At 40.7% G+C, this 19,772-nt stretch overlaps 1 protein-coding gene across 2 annotated transcripts in view; it reads right to left on the bottom strand.

Moving 5' to 3' along the window:
• IARS1 (isoleucyl-tRNA synthetase 1) overlaps positions 1-19,772 on the bottom strand; it is a 43,765-nt gene that overhangs the window by 13,959 nt on the left and 10,034 nt on the right. For both annotated transcript variants that reach the window (XM_017853704.1, XM_017853705.1), the window contains exons 7-14: positions 15,880-16,027; positions 13,349-13,436; positions 12,995-13,055; positions 9,186-9,281; positions 5,863-5,985; positions 5,333-5,424; positions 3,807-3,905; positions 1,805-1,931 (exon numbers count right to left, since the gene is read on the bottom strand). In XM_017853704.1, coding sequence (XP_017709193.1) covers positions 1,805-1,931; positions 3,807-3,905; positions 5,333-5,424; positions 5,863-5,985; positions 9,186-9,281; positions 12,995-13,055; positions 13,349-13,436; positions 15,880-16,027 — 834 coding nt within the window. The remainder of the gene's footprint in view (positions 1-1,804; positions 1,932-3,806; positions 3,906-5,332; positions 5,425-5,862; positions 5,986-9,185; positions 9,282-12,994; positions 13,056-13,348; positions 13,437-15,879; positions 16,028-19,772) is intronic.

Below are 19,772 nucleotides of genomic sequence, written 5' to 3'. Positions count from 1 at the left end.
ATCAGGCAAACATCACAGTACACTTACATAAACCTAGATGGGACGGCCTAAAACACATCTAGGCTATATGGTGGAGCCTATTACTTCCAGGCTACAAACCTGTATAGCATGCGGCTGTACTGAATTCTGCAGGCAACTGTAACACAATGGCAAGTGCTCTGGTTTTCATATGGTTTGTCCCCAGCCACTCTCATGTTGAAATTTAATCCCCAGTGTGGCAGTATTGACAGATGGGGCCCGATGGGAGGCGTCTGGGTCACAGGGTGGATACCTCATGAACAGACTAATGCAATGAGTTAGTTCTCACTCTCTTAGCTCCTGTGAGAGCTGACTGTTAAAAAGAGCCTGCCCCCACCCCACCGCCCGTTTCTTCTCTTGCCATGTGATCTCTGCATACTCTGGCTCCTGTCCAGCCCTCCATCATAAGTGGATGCAGCCTGAGGTCCTCCCCAGATGCAGATGTCTAGTCTTGAACTTTCCAGTCATCCAGAATCATAAGCCACGTAAACTATTTTTCTTTATAAATTATCCAGCCTCAGGTATTCCTTTGTAGCAACACTAGACAGACTAAAACAGGAAGTATTTGAATTTCCAAACATTATGAAACACAGAAAAGGCACAGTAACCATACGGCATCACAATCTTGTGGGGCCACTGTCATACATGCGGTCTGCCATTGACTGAATGACATTATGTGGCACATGACTATATTGTGCTCGGACCCAACCAAAGCAATCAGACAAAGCCACAGGATGCTAGGATTATGTCCAAGTAAAGAGCTGAGAGATGGGGCTAGCTGGGGCACTCAGAATGGAGGGATCATCTGATAAGGGCCACACCAGGAGCAGCTGCTGTGGGTTTTCACCCAGGGAGCTTCTGTTCCTAGTAAACACTGGCGGCCTCTTTCTCTGCCCTTCCTGTTCAGTCCTGAAAAGTCTTCTGATTCAGCTACTTCACTGCTGCCTTTCAGGTCCCTATGGGAGATTCACCAAGGTCCCCAGGGTGCTGCTGCTCGTCACTGCTACAATGCTGTCAGCTTTGGACAGAAGGCCAAACACAGATATCTATCTGTACAGTAAGTCCTCACCTAACGTCACAGAGAGGTCCCAGTAGCTGGGACTAACTGGTGTGCACCACCATGCCTGGCTAATTTAACAAATGTTTTTGTAGAGATGGCACCTCACTGTGTTGCCTAGGCTGGTCTCAAATATCTGGCCTCAAGCGATCCTCCTGCCTTGGCCTCCCTAAGTGCTGAGATTACATGTGGGAGCTATCACGCCTGGCCTAAAGTCACAGTTATCAAGAACCTCTGCATGACATTAAGTGAGGACACAGTATATGCATACATCTATATATCCACACACATCCTCTTATTCATTTGATTTTAGAAGTTAAAAGTCTATAATGCTTTGGTAAATTTCTTTTCAAATTTTCTTTTTTCATCATCTAGAAGTCAGTTTAACCATAAGCTAATAATACACCTCAATGCAGGGGGAAGAAAAGACAGAGAAACACAAGAAAAAAACATTTAAAGTATAGATTTCCCTGAGAAAACTGTATCCTTTCATTTTTACAGAGGAAAGTTTTATAACTTGTAGTCAAAATTCAAGGAAAAAAAGTAAAACACCCTAAAAACAGATTATCTTATGTCATGATTACAGAAAGCAATAAAGAGGAAAAAAGAGAAATAAGAAAGGGGCAAAGAAAAAAAAAAAACAAAACCCTATTCTTTTAAACCACATTCAGATTTCATGAACAAAATGCTTTAGCAAAATCAACACAAGGAAATACTCCCCCGCCTCACCTCCTCAAAGTCATCGCTGACCCACAGTGGGATAGGTGTGCCCCAGTATCTGTTTCTGGAAACTGCCCAGTCACGTGCATCTTTCAGCCAATTTCCAAACCGTTTTTCTCGTACCAACTCTGGGACCCTGCAATAAACAGATCACACAACCAATCATGTAAGAACATCAGTAATTCAAACATGGAAAAAGTCAAAATGTAAATAATATTCACAGGAGTCTCTGTATAACGCTTTGTGGACCCAACACTCTGGAAACGTGGCATTCACTGCAAAGAGAACGTCTTCTAAATGGACAGCATAGCATACACAACAGTTTGTGCTGCCATCAATGACCTACATCCAATAGATAACCCCACAGCACACAGGCCTCCCATGTCCTCTTCTTCAACTGGAGTATGGCTGCCACATACCTCTAACCAGTCACCCTAACTCTAGCCAGCCTCATCCCATACAACTCTAGTCTTCACATTATCCTCACCATAGCAGTTTTACTGAACTCATTAAGCAAAGGCCAACAGGCCAGGGGACTGGTAGCTGCTCTAGCAGCCGTCTCTACAGTCTCCACTGGTCATGCTTGGTCTTGAATTTCAGGCTCTGGCAATGAGGCAAGTTCCCTAGAATCCTTCTCACTTAACTGGCTTTGTCTGCCCTCTGTCACGAAGCCTTCCTCCCCTCTGCATCCATCCTCTTGCATCCCTCCCACTCCCAGTACTCTTTATTCCTTGAGGTTCAGCTTTGCAGAAATCCTTTTCAAGCACAAGGCTGAGTCAGGGTAGGCTACCAGACCTCCCCTTCTTCTCTTGGGCACTGCAGTTACTGCCCTGTACTTCAAAGATCAGTTTATATGCCTGCACCCCCTCGAGGCTATCTTACTAATATTCTATATCTAGTAACTTACACATTAGGGCAACTAATTAGCTTACTAGCTCTAAAAATGAAAAGCTGTCTTTTGAGAAATCAGGACCACTCTGCTAAGAAATATCAGAAAGCTACAGTTTATAACTATTTCCTTTGCTGCCCCGAGATTCTCCCCATTCTCCTAAACTCAAATATAGTTTTCTAGAGTCTAGTTGGGTCCTTCTGAGAAGTAAGAGTGGTGATTACTCTTAAAACTCATAGTGAAAACATTCATCTGAAATACATAGGTTGAAACCTTGTTTCATTTTGTACCCAGAGGTTGAAATGATACCTCTTGGGCTATCACCTGCAGGACACGTATCAGCTGTGGAAAGCAAAGGCTTCTGTGCTTGGAGCTTATCCATACAGTCAAGCACAGGGTACATCATCCACTGCAGGACTGACGAGAGTAAGTACAAATGGGTTTTGCAGGTATCTGAAAATAATGTTTACTCTGAAAATGACTATTATTGAAGGCTAGCAAACTCTGGCAGTACAGCCATATTTTTCCAAGGTCATTTTATTCCATAAATCAAATAAATGGTAGTTTATCATTTCCAATGAGTTTAAAAAGAAAAATACTCCCTTACGGCCGGGCGCGGTGGCTCAAGCCTGTAATCCCAGCACTTTGGGAGGCCGAGACGGGCGGATCATGAGTTCAGGAGATCGAGACCATCCTGGCTAATACGGTGAAACCCCTCTCTACTAAAAAATACAAAAAACTAGCCGGGCGAGGTGGCGGGCGCCTGTAGTCCCAGCTACTCAGGAGGCTGAGGCAGGAGAATGGTGTAAACCCCGGAGGCGGAGCTTGCAGGGAGCTGAGATCCGGCCCCTGCACTCCAGCCTGGGCGACAGAGCGAGACTCCATCTCAAAAAAAAAAAAAGAAAAATACTCCCTTACATACTTTATCACAAGAAGGATGTTACTTCTGTTATGTAACATTATTTGAATTACTTTGTGTTACTAAACACACAGAATAAAAGATAGCTATTATAATACACAATAAAAGATGGTTATTAAAATTATAACTTGGGGGAAGTGTTAACCACACTTAACTAACCACATGACAAAAGACACTATGAAGAAACACATGTTACTGCTCACCAGTAGCACAGGTCATTGTTCTTTAGGAGCTGGTCCACCATGTTCTCCACTCGCACAAACCAGCTGGGCACTGCTTTGTAAATCAGAGGAGTGTCTGATCTGGAGAAGGAGAAACACAGACATAGCTGTTCAGGCTGACACTAGTAGGCACTAGGGTAAGACTGCCTTTTCATGTCTTATTCACAGCATCATCACTTACTTGGCCTTCTGCTAATCTTCATTTTTATTATAGATAAAAACATCTAAGACTTCAAAACTGGCCATCTCTTTCCATAATAGTAGGAAAGGCAAAACTAATACAAGAACAAGACTAGAAAAAAAAAAAGTTCTGCTAGTGACAATTATCTAAGAAACAACGTCAACTTCAACTTCAGCAAAGAAAAGGCAATGTGGAAACCAAACATGATTTTGAACAACCGAACACTTCATTTTCACCCAGACTTTTACAGCGTCGTATTACAGTAAACATTAAAATCATATTAAATTTTTCAATAAATTCTGTTACAAAATTTTAGAGATGTTTCTCATCCTAAAAAAAATGTGGCCACAACACAAAACAGATTTGTACAGGTCTATTTTTTTCACANNNNCATGTCTTATTCACAGCATCATCACTTACTTGGCCTTCTGCTAATCTTCATTTTTATTATAGATAAAAACATCTAAGACTTCAAAACTGGCCATCTCTTTCCATAATAGTAGGAAAGGCAAAAACTAATACAAGAACAAGACTAGAAAAAAAAAAAGTTCTGCTAGTGACAATTATCTAAGAAACAACGTCAACTTCAACTTCAGCAAAGAAAAGGCAATGTGGAAACCAAACATGATTTTGAACAACCGAACACTTCATTTTCACCCAGACTTTTACAGCGTCGTATTACAGTAAACATTAAAATCATATTAAATTTTTCAATAAATTCTGTTACAAAATTTTAGAGATGTTTCTCATCCTAAAAAAAATGTGGCCACAACACAAAACAGATTTGTACAGGTCTATTTTTTTCACACAGTTCCTTAGGACAGGAACAATTTTAGCCATTCATAAAACTCTCCTAGACCAGGCACTGTGGCTCATGCCTGTAATCTCAGCACTTTGGGAAGACAAGGTGGGAGGATCATTTGAGCCCAGGAGTTTGAGACCAGCCTGGACAACACGGGGAAACCTCATTTCTATGAGAAGTGCAAAAAAGAGCTGGGTGTGATGGCACCACCTATATAGTTCCAGCTACTCCAGAAGCTGAGGTGGGAGGATTGCTTAAGCTGGGGAGGCAGAGGGTGCAGTGAGCCACGACTGCGCCACTGCATTCCAGCCTGGGTGACAGAGTGAGACCCTGTCTGAAAACAACAACAAAAAACAAACAAAAAACCCAACTCTCCTAAAAATGAACTAAGAAGGCGGCTTCCCAAATCGACTCTAAATGATACAAATGAGATGAACACCACAAACATGATGGAATGCACACATATAGTAAGTGTAAGCACAGACTGGAAGCTCTAGCTACAACACAGTCTTTGTTTCTTCTGACCTCCAGCAAAAAGGGTAGCTGTGAGTGAAGGTGCTGGCAACCAGAAGTCGGCCTTGTTCCTTCAAAGTCCTGATGATACTTTTGTCAGCATCCTATTAAAAAAAAATTAAAATTTAGCCATTAAAACATACTATGATACCTACGAACAATAGATTACTAGAATCTGATACCCTGCTATGAATAAAAGACATAAATAGCAAATATTATTTATTATTTTTAGTAACTAAGTAATTTTCAAGTACATTCCACAACATTTAAGGTCATAAAGTTTTCGATCTGAAATGATTACCCCAATGTCACAAAGTTGCTTCATGAGGCATAAACTGGAGTTTTTCTAATCTCTCCCCGTGAAAGTTCAGCTTCCTCTAAAGATACGAGACCCTCTGAACATAACTGATAACATCTATCTTTACTGATTTTATGTGATGACAAAACTAAATAAAAACAACTTCCTAAAATTACAAGTATAAATGATGATAGAGACGAATCAGAAATAACAGACATCCTTCTATGCCATATGGATTACAGACCTTCACATACTGTCCTGCGAAATCTGTCACCTCCGCGGTGAAGCAGCCTGAAGCATCCACAGGACAAACAGGGAGTGAGTCTTTCCGAATAATGTTAAAGTCCATACAGATCCGATAGTCATCCTGAAAAAAGGCAAAAGGGAGGGAAGAATAAAACAGTCTATGTATGGGTGTGAGCATGAGGAAACAGATTCCCAAGGTAATTGTTCTATATTGTAACATATACATGTCATCAGCTTTGTCCTGTAAACTGAAGTAACTCAAGACCATTCGGAGAATCAGAGCTCCACAGTTGGACAGGGGTTAGATCATCCAGCTCAGTCTTCTCAAGTATTATTTCCCAGACCTCCATATGCAGCAGAGTATCCACTAAATAAGACAGACGACATACTTCAATTTTTTAAGTGAAAGGAATTCAGAAAGCAAAGGAATAAAGAATGGCTACTCCACAGGCAGAGCAGCCACACAGGAATCTTTTAAAACTAAACCAAATTTGATTTATAACAGCAGCACGCACATCTGAAAAACCAAAATACACACAAATATAAGGCATGGTGTGTTAGTATTACATGACGCTTGATGTACATTTGGATTTGCACCCTCTCAAGGAAGACCCCAAAGGATGGCAACACTGATCTTTTGAAAAGTATTTACTTTTCAAATTAGCAAACTGTGTCTCAATTGGCATTGCTTATACCATGATGCTTCAGGAATATATTTTGAAGACTGTTTACAATAATTAGAGCAAATGCTTAGCAAAGCACTATGTGAGACAGTATTCTGAGCACTTTACACATGCTCACTTAAACCTCACAATGCTCTTAGACATGAAAAACAAACAAACAAAACACTTCACAATGATCCTGCAAAGAAGGCAGACAGATGTTCTAGGTTTTCACCAGGTGTTCCCCTCGCACAAACTAGCAATCATTCCTATTTTACAGATAGGAAAGTCGAGGTACCAAGAAATAACTCAGCTGTGAAGCAGCAATGCTAGGATTCAAAACCAAACAGCATGGCTCCAGAGTCTATAGTCTTCATCACTGTGCTATGATGCCTAAATACAAAACTAAAGAGACTGCCTTATGTTGGTGAAACCACACTCTGGGTTGACTCCAAGACAAGCTGGAAAGCTGACATGCTTCCACCTGGATCTGTGTTCACCTCTCCCTGTGCTGAGGCTGACTGGTGTGGTGTCATGTGGGTGGACAGGGAAAGCCCCTAAGTGTAGCAATTTGAACCACTGAGTGTGGAGCAAGTAACTTTATCCAGTGCATTAAGCTAAAAGCAGCATTCCTGAATGCATCCAGAACCAGTGATGTTCAACATGATGACGCACAAGTGCACAGACTCTGCGGAGATCAAACACTACCTTGCCTGGTGAAGACAAGTGCAACGGAAGGCCTCTCAGAAAATGTTTACCAAGGCTGGGCACGGTGGCTCACGCCTGTAATCTCAGCACTTTGGGAGGCCAAGGCGGTCAGATCACCTGAGGTCAGAAGTTCGAGACCAGCCTGGCCAACATGGCGAAACCCTGTCTCCACTAAATATATAAAAAATCAGCCAGGCATGGTGGCAGATGCCTATAATCCCAGCTACTTGGGAGGTTGAGGCAGGAGAATCGCTTGAACCTGGGAGGCAGAGGTTGCTGTGAGCCAAGATCGCACTGTTGCACTCCAGCCTGGGCAACACATGGAGACCCCTCTCAAAAAAAAAAAAAAAGTTTACCAAATGGGGTTAAAGGCTATAGTTTAAAGAATGAATCACCTATAACATTAACATGCATGGCATTCAGAATAGATATATGAGATATAACTCTAGAGTTAATGACAAACACCCATATTTAACAAAGAATACACACAAGTATAAGGCATGGTCTGTTAGGAGATCTGTCAGGAGGCTAAAGCAGGAGAATCGCTTGAACTCAGGAGTCAGAAGTTGCAGTGAGCCGAGATCCTGCCACTGCACTCCAGCCTGGGTGACAGAGCGAGACTCCATCTCCGGAAAAAAAAAAAAAAAAAAAAAAAAAAATCCCTAAACTACAATTCAAAACCAAGAAGTTACCTTTTTATTATCTACTAACAGTGGGGTAACCATACCAGTTAATTGACCCTAAAATGATTATGAACAATATTTGACTAGTTCCTAAAACTCTTAAGCAGTATTATCAAGAATGCTTCCTTCCATCAAAATGGACCAGGTATCAGGTAATTATTAAGGAATTGCTGACTTTATTGGATATAAATAACAATGGCACGGTGGCTATACTGAAAATAAAAGTCCTTATCAGTCAGAGATGCAGCTAGAATTACTTATACATGAAAGACATGAGGTTGAGGATTTGCTTCTAAATCCTCCAGCCAAAATAGAAATGTGTGGTACTGTACAGAGGAAGAAAACAAGAGAGATTACCAAAACGTTGAGAGTTAATGCAGCTGGATGATGTGAAAAAAAGAATCTATTATAATATTTTCTTCTGTGTATGTTTCAAGATTTCCATAATAAAAACTCAAGTGATGGTTACACTAAAAGCCCAGATTTTACTACTATACAACATATCGATGTAAAAAAATTGCACCTGTACCCTCTACTTCTATAAAAATAATAAAATCCTAGAAATTAAGCATGAAAGCAAAATGGCAAATGAGGGCAGACTACTGTCACTGCCTTTTAGAACAAAGTCACATTTCCAATCCCTCTCACTGACAAAACGATCAAGACTAGAGGAATGTGTATGCAGGTGCTACACTATGCTACGGAGGAGGCAAAGGAAGTCCAGATAGGCCGGGTAACTCACCCAGGAACTGCCCGTTAGTGGCAGCACGATGATTTAAGGTGAGAGGTGGTTTACTGTAAAGCATGTGCCTTTATGTTATTCTGTTTTTATCCACACACAAATTACATGAAAAGGAATGTGTTTTTAGAAAAATTATTCTGGTCAAAATATAAAATTAACTGTAGAGTACTGTTTTGAGGGGAGAGGTCAGATTCCCCCTTCTGAACATTTAATTGAGAACACAGTAGAAGTGATGGGAATGGTCTGTATCTTGGTGGCTGAGACAACTGCATGTCTCTAGATGCCTGTCAAAACTCACAGAACTGCACACCAGAAAGAGTTTACTGGATTTGGCCCACTCTTTACAGAAATCAGCTTGGGATGAAAGGGAATTGCAGATGCAAATTTTACAAGCCATCTTGCAGGCAGTGAGCCAGCAAAGAGGCCTACCTGGTGACCCAACGTGATGAGACACATGACACCGCATCTATGAAAAGTGGCTACCGACATACTTCTCAAATACATTTGCCAGACTTATGCTACTCACAGCACCAAAGTAAGGAGCTTGGTGGACAACCCCTGTGCCTTCTTCTTCCTTCACGTAGTTGTCAACAAGCACAGTGAAAGCGCCATTCTCTTTACACTGGAAAGAAAGGACAGCTGGCTTCAGGGATGAAACATTAATGTGTTACAATGTTAACTTTGTAACAGTTTTTCCTAAGAACCTGAAAACACTTTTAACAGGTAAAATTATTTTCAGAAATAGAAAAGAACAATTCAGGCTGGGAAGAAACATGCTAACTCAACACATTTTTTCCCATAAATAAAAAGTTACCACTTACAAATGAAATAATTATCTGGAGACTGGCATATAAAAATTTCTAATTTCCTTGGTTACAAACTGATATTTTTCATTAGTTCTCTCTCTCCCAACTTTTTGCTCCCAGTATGCAGTTTAGGATACAGTCTCAGAAAGCATGGTCCCTAAATTGTTCACTTCCTGGTACATTTTCAATCACTGCATATGTTTTGCTTCTTTTTCTGTTCGACTCAGCTCAAGTTATTCAGTCATAAAGGCAAATCTTAAAAGGAACAGGTGGGAGCCACGAGTAGTAAGTTCTACTTACAGGTACTCCACCACCTTAATATTCAGGGGAAAAGTACTCAATTTCATTTTCTTTGCAACAGCAATATCATCACGTTAATACATATAATGCGAACAGACCTACTCTTTTACTTTCACCTCTTTACATTTCTTTCCACAAACCCTTGTTTCTACCAAACTGGCCCTTTGATGTCCTTCCTTTTTGCATTGGTAAAAAGTACTTTCATGAATGATTTTCACGTTTAACTCCTATAATTCTGTGAACAAGCTATTAGTATTCCCATGTCTTAAAAATATTCTGGCTGTATTTGCATTTCACAGATGAGCAAACTCAGAACAAAGATTAAATTTAGTCTTATCCAAATCACATAACTAACAGTGATGAAGCCAGGACCTGGAACAGGTCTTCTGGCTGCAAACACAACGTTATTTGCAATTATATCACAGTACTTGGTTTCTTTGGAACTTAAAACTAAACTTAAAAAATAACCATAAAATTTTAATTGCTGTAACTCAAATCACCTTGAAACATTTTAGAAGTTATGGTATGACAGGTGCTAAAACTTCGATAGTTTAAACAGAAGGGACAGAATACATGGGTCCTTAGAATAACATGTATACTTAGTTACATGTTCTATACTTAGAAGCAGTATAGACAAAATCACTGCATCTTGTCTCTTGGGGTCTACTTTGGGCCTACCCAGGCTGTGGCAGGGCTGCTTCCACCCAGGTCAGTAGATACCAACCACCAGGAGCGGCAGCGCTGCTCCACAGGCAATGTCTGCTGACACAGCTTCCCTTGATCCTTCAGAACAAGTATGTTTCAGTGAACATCAGATGATTCTATCCTGGGTCAAACGATTTACAGTACCTGTCTAAAGTCACCGAAGGTTTCAGGTAGTTAGCTAAAGTTTATTTAATGAGTAGGTGTTATTCAACTTATATGTACCAAGTGCATATTCTAGACAGACCTCTACTTAAAGTTCCTGTCTAGTGTGTCCACGTCTATTTTTTCAGGGGGTCGAGTTTTTGGGCTCTCTTTTTTTTTTTGAGACGGAATCTCGCTCTGCCATCCAGGCTGGAGCGCAGTGGCCGGATCTCAGCTCACTGCAAGCTCCGCCTCCCGGGTTTACGCCATTCTCCTGCCTCAGCCTCCCGAGTAGCTGGGACTACAGGCGCCACCACGTCGCCCGGCTAGTTTTTTTTGCATTTTTAAGTAGAGACGGGGTTTCACCGTATTAGCCAGGATGGTCTCGATCTCCTGACCTCGTGATCCGCCCGTCTCGGCCTCCCAAAGTGCTGGGATTACAGGCTTGAGCCACTGCGCCTGGCCGAAGTTTTTGGGTTCTCAACAGGTTTTGTGATTCAGAAAGGTGAAGAGTCACTAATCCAGTGGAAGAGATTTTAGATAATAAAAAAAAAAAAAAACATAAACCAAAGTATGTTAAGCTATATGATAGGAGAATGGAATGAAGTAATGACATTTTTCCAAGGGAGAAACCAAAGATACATTTCAGAAAACTTTCAGATGACATCTGAGTTTAGACTTGAAGGGTGAGTTAACTCAGCAGATAGCAACATAAAAAAAAGATGAAGACTTCTAAAATGGTAGGAAAACTTCATGAAAAAAAAAAGGCAGGGAAGCAGGAAAGGCAAGAGCCAGTTTGACTGAATAAAGCATACATCTAAAGTAATGTGGGAGGATGAAGTCAGGAAGCTGGTCTGCCGCACACTGACTGGGGAGGGCACGTCCCGAATGCTGGGAAGTAACTGATGCTTGTAGGGAGGAATGGGATGAAGGCAGAGCATATGTAAATCCACTGGGCAGCAACGTGGGAGGAGGAAGAAGGCTATTACGCAGGCAATGAGAAATGTGGGAAAACACTCAAGACGCACAAAAGTGAAGAGGCAGGTAACAGACACACTGTGGATAGGGCCCAAACCACAGAGGTCTCCTGAATCAATCAGACTTGTCCCACACGGAACATAAACAACAGAGGGTTCAGCGAACATTTTTTTCTGGGATGGTATGTAAGTGATATGTCTAGTTGATTATTATTTCCACATAACCATAAGGCCAGGTCTGCTCATTATCTCATTTCAAGACCTTTAAATAAGGATGGAAGAATTCCTCCTTGACATTATTCTTTTGGTGAGAGTGTGGGAGTGGTGGCAACAGGGTTTGCAACTGTAGTTGTGGATTCTTCATTGTCAGAAAATAAAACCACATAAAACAACTTTATGACTCTGAAGAAACTAAGGTGCTAAATGTATGAGCTCTGTCGTGGTGCCTAGATTTAAAACACGTGCCTCATTAACCTCCTTGAAATAAAATTGTGTTTATCTTTACACACAGTGTTACTGTGATTTACTATCTTAACTTTGTCAAAACAAACACACACCTCGATAAATACCCTGGGCGATATGTAGACTACATGCAATAAAAATATACACCTAAAAATCCAATCAAATGTAAAGTGATTCCTCATACAATTTGAGAAAAATGTTGAAATAAAAAATCCCAGCTTGGCCGGGTGTGGTGGCTCACGCCTGTAAACCCAGCACTTTGAGAGGCCAATGCGGGTGGATCATGAGGTCAGGAGTTCAAGACCAGCCTGGCCAAGATGGCGAAACCCCATCTCTACTAAAAAGTACAAAAATTACAGCATGCCTGTAATCCCAGCTGCTTGGGAGGCTGAGGCAGGAGAATCACTTGAACCTGGGGGACAGAGGTTGCAGTGAGACAAGATCACGCCATTGCACTCCAGCCTGGACGACAGAGCAAGACTGTCTCAAAAACAACAACAACAAAAAATCTCAGTCAGGCACAGTAGCTCATGCTTGTAATCCCAGGAGTTCAAGACCAGCCTGGGCAACATAGCGAGATTCTGTCTCTACAAAAAATTAAAAACTTAGCCAGGTATGGTGGCGTGTGCCAGTAGTCCCAGCTACTTGAGATGGGCAGGGGAATCACTTGAGCCCAAGAGGTCAATGTTGCAGTGAGCCATAATCGTGCCACTGCACTCCAGCCTGGGGGACAGAGGGACAGAGCAGACCCTGTTTAAAAAAAAAAAAAAAAATCCTCTAAAACAAAAAAGCAACACAAATAATTTAATTTTGTTGGCACTAAAGCAGACTTTCTGGATTCAAGTACACTCATAAAAGCAATGTCAATTCCACTTATCACAACACTCCAGCTATCAAATAATCAGATTGTGGAGAGCCCCCACAGCAGTGGTCCCTAAGCTTACCTTCATGAAATAGTCAAACAGGGGCCTGTACTTCTTGCCTTTAAGATAGGAACCAGGAAATCTAGAAAAGGAGAAAGGTAAACTCACAATTAGATTAAAATCAAAGATGAGGCTACAGCCATATCAAGCTACCACTCCCCTATGGTTTACTGGCTTCTTAGCCCTAGCCATTGATGCTGTAATGTGTGACTGCAAAGTATTAGTGTTAGTACTTAAAACTAAATGTGAATAATGCAAGCTTTTGGATAATAAAGCTTCTCTCCTTTTAAAACTAAAGAAACACACACAGACACACACACACACACACACACACACACACACACACACACGGAGAGCAACTACTGGAATATTCACCTTTCAAGGATCTCATAGTCACTCTCCAATTTATAAAGGGCTGACAATCTGGCTTCCATTAAAATGAATAATTTTCCTCTGGCAACATCTATGAGAAAAAGGAAAAATGTGGACTTAGGTTATATTCTGAATTTGGCTGATTCTAAAGATATGCATCAAGCATACTTTTTTCCTGAGAAGCTCCTGTACCATGTGCCTCTGGTGTGCCCGGTACTCACAGAGAAATACTGCAAAGAACACTACGGTATGCTGCTTCCCAAACATGAAAATGACAAAAACATCAAATGCACATAGGCAGTCGGCAGTTATTATTTATTGCTCAGATATCCATTTTAAGTAAATTGTTCTTTTTTCCTTCACAGGGTAAACATATCAATGTTTAAAAATAACATTGACAGAGTAGCTCACAAAGTAAGTGCCACATATTATCATCCCCTCTCAGACATTCTCATTTGGGTATCTATTGATCCAGATATTTTTCTATGTATACACTATCAAACATATATGTAAATGTGTAAGTTCTTTTCATTTTTTTAATTGAGGTAATATTCTATCTGGTTTTGCAGCTTTTCACTTAATAAACTGTCAACATTCTTCCATGTATTAGCACATACAGACTTTTCTCATTCTTTTGAAGAGTTCTATAAGATTCCATTTTATAGAGGTATGAGTTATTTCTAACAAGTTGACAGACACTTAAATTGTTTTCAAATTTTCACTACTATGAATACTGGGATAATGAATGTCCTTGATGTATCTGTGTACCCTTATTGTAAGTGTTTCTGGAGGATACCTGGGGCATCCTAGGAAAAGAAAAGCTGGAGCAAATGTATGAACAATTAAAACTTTGATACTGAAAATATAGGCCGATTTAAACCCTCACTCGTAAGTTATGATATTACATATATGAGATTCACTATAGCCTATGTCATATATTTAGCTCACTATAAGTATCTATGGGTCATTGCAAAAGCCTTTGCAATTAATTGAAAAACTACTACGAATAAGGCTGCCACGCCCTAGCTCTGACCTCACAGGAACTTCACTGTTAAGTGGAGCCCACATTTTCTGATAAAGCTCAGATACAAAGTCTGTCAAGCACAAGAGTTATACACAGGTAGGTGGGTGATGTGTCTTGAGATCTCAGTCAGATGGCTGCTGAGATTTTCAAGCTCACTATAGAATGGCCAGTGACCCACCAGTGACACAGAGAAATTGTGCAGATGGGACTGTCCTTGCTCCAGAGAAGCAGCTGCAGACACCTGAGCCAGGTCTCTTTGTGGCCAATAGCTCTTTCCAGCAGGTCAACTCTTAGTCCTATTTGCTCCCAGGAAAGAACAAATAAAAAACTCCCTCTGTACCTTTTTTCTGATACCCAATCTTTTCCCATTCCTTTCTCAATATTTTTCCTGTATCAGCACAAGCTATTGTTCAATTAAGTTGACTGTTTTAATACAACTATTCAAAAAAATCACGGTAACCATTCTTACACAGCATTAAATACATCTACCATGTTGTGTAATCATTACCATTATCAATACCCCAAACCTTTTCATTTTCCTATACTGAAACTCTGTACTCATTAAATGGTAACTCCCCCTTCCCTACCCGCCTCTGTCAACCACCATTCTACTCGTCTTTGCTCTCTGAATTTCACTTCTCAATACCTCATAATGCAGTATTTGTCTTTTGGTGACTGGTTCATTTTAATTAGCATAATATCCTCCAGGTTCATCCAAGGCATAGCCTGTATCAGAATTCCCTTCCTTTTTTAGGCTGAATAATATTCCATCGCATGTAAATACCCTATTCGGTTTATTCATTTATCCAATGAGAGACACTTGGGTTGCTTCTACCTTTTGACTATCAAGAATAACGCTACTTTGAACATGGGTGTCCAAGTAACTCTTCAAGACTGCTTTCCATGCTTTGAGGAAAACACCCAGAAGTGAAATTGTTGCGCCACAGCGTTAATTCCATTCAGCTCTCTGAAGAAATGTCACTGTTTTCCACAGCAGCAGCGCCATACCTTTTTTCCTGACAATGAGTTTTTCTCTTTTTCTTTTACCGCCACAAAACTATCCAAACCTGAAGGTATATTTGTTCACAAAGTACCAAACTTCTTTTTAAATCTCAGAAAGGCCCTTGTTGAGACTGGTAACTCTCTACCAGGGGACATCTGAAAGGCAAAAAGTTCTCAAGTTCTGGTACCAATTACTAGTAACGACGTGATGCCACATCGCTGAATCTTAGATTCTTCATCTGTCACAGGGGCATGCTGTGGAAAAACATACTATAAACTGGAAATTATAAGAAAATTTTATGTTCTACTTTTTACATCTCTGTACTATTTTGATTGTCATGTTAGTTTTCAATTAGAAATGAAAACAAATGTTTAAGGTTATTTTTCTAAGTCAGCTTCTCTTCAAATAATTCTATTCTTCATGCAAAAAGAAAGGTAAGCTTTCATATTTTCCAAATTATAAAATTATCTTATCCATATTAATCAAAGTAACTAGCCTCCCACTTACCTTTAATCTTCACATATTGCATTTCTGGATTAACACAGACAGCAAGGTTACTAGGTAGAGTCCAGGGAGTGGTTGTCCAAGCAACTAAAGATATAGTTTCATCTTCTTCCAAAGGGAAAGTTACAAATACTGAAGGATCTTGAACATCCTGAAATAAATTGAAGTAAAGTATTGTTTTACAAATCCACAATAAGACACCTAAGAAAAAGGAACTGATCCTACTAAAGAGGAATAAAATAAATCTTCAGGGTAAACTGAAGAAACCACTTACCAGACTTACAAAATAGCAAGAAATTCCAAGTAAAAAAATTTTAAATACTTTAAAAAATGTTTTAATCATCACCTTAGTAGTCACAAAAATAAAATCTTTTAACATCTGGTGACTTTTTTTTTTTTTTTTTTCTAGATGGAGTCTCACTCTGTCACTAGGCTGGAGTGCTGTGGTACAATCTCGGCTCACTGCAGCCCCTGCCTCCTGGATTCAAGATTCTTGTGCTTCAGCCTCCCGAGTAGCTGGGATTACAGGTGCGTGTCACCACACGTAGTTAATTTTTCTATTTTTAGTAGAGATGGGGTTACCCCATATTGGTCAGGCTGGTCTCAAACTGCTGACCTCAGGTGATCCTCCCACCTCAGCCTCCCAAAGTGACAGGATTACAGGCCTGAGTCACCGTGCCTGGCCTCTGGTAACTTTTTAAAGTCATGTCTAAGGAGGAACATACGATGGAGGTTTCAGTATTATGATTATTTTATAAGTTCATGAAGAGTTGGATCAAAAAGATAACTGTTCTGGAATATGGTTATCTTTATGCGCAAAATACCAAAAAGATCCTACTAAAGCAACACATACATGAAATTGTAATAAACCCATATAAATTCAGCTCATTAAATAAGAATAAGATTGTCTCCAACTCTGTGGCAATGTCTCAATACAAAAATATCAAAGATTTAAAAATAAATAGCTCTAAGGTAGGAAAAAAAATCAATCCCCAACAAAAACAAACTGCAATTTAAACAAAGTGACACAAGAGCTGTTAGTCACACGTAAAACATCAAACCTGAAATAAGGGACACTACTATTGGCCTGTACCTCCTCAAATATGTCAGTATTATGAAGCATAAAGAGACTAAAGAGCTGTTTAAGATTAGAGAAGTCTGGAGATACACCACTGCATGAAGCACAGGATGCAGGTCTTTTTCTTTCTTTCTTTTTTTTAACTACAAAGGACACTGCTGGGACAAGCAGAACCCAATAAGATCTACACATGAGGTAATATAGTATCAATGTTAATTTTCTAACTCCAGTTATTTCCAACAATGTTACTGGTTTTAGGAAATACATAGTTTTTAGAGGGAAAGGGCCATAATTCCCACAACTTACTTTCAAAGGGTACTGTGCCCCACTCCCATAAAAAAACAATAAAGCAAACGTGGTAAAAGGTTAACATTTAGGGAATCTAGCGGAAGGATATAAAGAACTCTCCACTTTTCTGTGAGTTTGAAACAACGTCCAAAAATAATTTTTTTTCTTTTCTTTTTTTTTGAGACGGAGTGTCACTCTGTCACCCAGGTTGGAGTGCAGTGACGTGATCTCAGCTCACTGCAACCCCTGCCTCCTGGGTTCAAGCATTCTCCTGCCTCAGCTTCCTGAATAGCTGGGACTACAGGTGCGCACCACCATGCCCAGCTAATTTTTGTAAAAAATTAAAATTTTTTAGGCAGGGCACGGTGGCTCATGCCTATAATCCTGGCACTTTGGGAGGCCAAGAGAGGAGGATCGCACGAGCGCTGGAGTTTGAGACCAGCTGGGACAATATAGTATGACCCTGTCTCTACAAAGATTAAAAAAAAAAAAATTATCTGGGTGTGGTGATGCACGTCTGTGGTCCCAGCTACTCAGGAGGGTGAGGCTGGAGGATCATTTGAACCCAGGAGGTCAAGGCTGCAGTGAGCTGTGTTTGCACCATTGCATTTCAGCCTGGGTGACAGACTGAAATCCCACCTCTAAAAATAAATAAATAAAAGTTTTAAGCCCAAAACACACATATATACACACATACACAATACATACATATATGTATACATACATATATACATACACATACATTTATATATATTTTTTGAGACAGAGTCTAACTCTGTCACCCAGGCTGGAGGGAAGTAGCACACTTTTGGCTCACTGTAGCCTCAACTTCCTGGGCTCACATCATTCTTCCTTCAGCCTCTGGAGTAGTTGGAACTAAAGGTTAACGCCACCACTCCCAGCTAATTTTTGTAATTTTAGTAGAGATGGGGTTTTGCCATGTTGCCCAGGCCGTTCTTGAACTCCTGGACTCAAGCAATCTACCCAACTCGGCCTCCAAAAGTGCGGGGATTTCAGGTGTGAGCCACTGTGCTTGACCGAGTCAAAAAAATTTTAAAAACCATTAGTTAACAACCAATACACAGACCGCTTAGAATAGAGGTCAGCAGTGGCCGGGCGCGGTGGCTCACGACTGTAATCCCAGCATTTTGGGAGGTTAAGGTGGCTGGATCATGAGGTCAGGAGATCGAGACCATCCTGGCTAACACAGTGAAACCCCGTCTCTACTAAAAATACAAAAAATTAGCCGGGTGTGATGGCGGGCGCCTGTAGTCCCAGCTACTCGGGAGGCTGAGGCAGGAGAATGGCATGAACCCGGGAGGCGGAGCTTGCAGTGAGCAGAGACCGCGCCACTGCCCTCCAGCCTGGGCAACAGAATGAGACTCCGTCTCAAATAAAAAAAAAAAAGAATAGAGGTCAGCAAACTATGTCCCCCAGGCCACATCTGGCTCATCACTTGTTTTCATGCAGTGGGTAAGCAAAGAATGGTGACAAAATTGAGAACACTTTGCCTGAAAAGCCTAAAATATTTAATCTGTAGAAGAAAGTTTCCCAACCCCAGTATTAGAACTAAACGTAAGTATGCTCTGTGACTCAGCTGGGCACAGTGGCTCACGCCTGTAATACCAGCACTTTGGGAGGCCGAGGCAGGTGGATCAATTGAGGTCAGGAGTTCAAGACCAGCCGGGCCGAGATGGAGAAGCCGTGTCTCTACTAAAATCACAAAACTTAGCTGGGCATGCTGGCAGGCACCTATAATCCCAGCTACTCGGAAGGTTGAGGCAGGAGAATTGCTCGAATCTAGAAGAGGTTACAGTGACCCAAGATCACACCACCGTACTTCAACCTGGGCATCAAAGTGAGACTCCGTCTCAAAAAAATAAAAATTAAAACAAACAATACTTTGACTCAGTAATTCCACTACTTGTTGTACAACCAACTGAAATGTGCACAAGACCTAAAAAGACAATAGTCACCATGTATTTAAGTCTTGGTAGATCCTGATTGAAAAAAAACAAAAAATAAAATATAACCCCTTGGGAAATGATTAAACCATTAGAAATATGAACTGATAATGTTCAGGAATTAAATAATTCAATAATATTAAATTAAAAATATTACAGGTAGCTGGGTGCAGTGGCTGACACTTATAATCCCAGCACTTTGGGAGGCCAAGGCGGGTGGACTGCTTGAGCCCAAGAGTTTAAGACCAGCCCAAGCAACACGGTGAAACCGTCTCTACAGAAACACATAAATGAGCTAGGTATGGTGTATGTTCCTCGAGTCCCAGCTACTTAGGGGGCTGAAATGGGAGATCACTTGAGCCCGGGAGGTCAAGGCTGTGGTTGGCCGAGATCACGTCACTGCACTCTAGCCTGGGTGACAAAGTGAGACTCGATCTCAAAAACGACAACAACAAAAAAAAGGTAATTGCTAATGACTTTTTAAGGTGTGAATGAATGCTAATGTGGCAATGTTTAAAGAAGACAACGATTTTTTAGGAAAGATCTATATTGGATTATTTCTTGAT

This window comes from Rhinopithecus bieti, unplaced genomic scaffold (assembly GCF_001698545.2).
Source record: "Rhinopithecus bieti isolate Rb0 unplaced genomic scaffold, ASM169854v2 scaffold_37505, whole genome shotgun sequence".
NCBI lineage: Eukaryota > Metazoa > Chordata > Mammalia > Primates > Cercopithecidae > Rhinopithecus > Rhinopithecus bieti.
The sequence above is the reverse complement of the archived record's forward strand: the minus strand, read 5'-3'. Positions and strand labels throughout refer to the sequence as shown.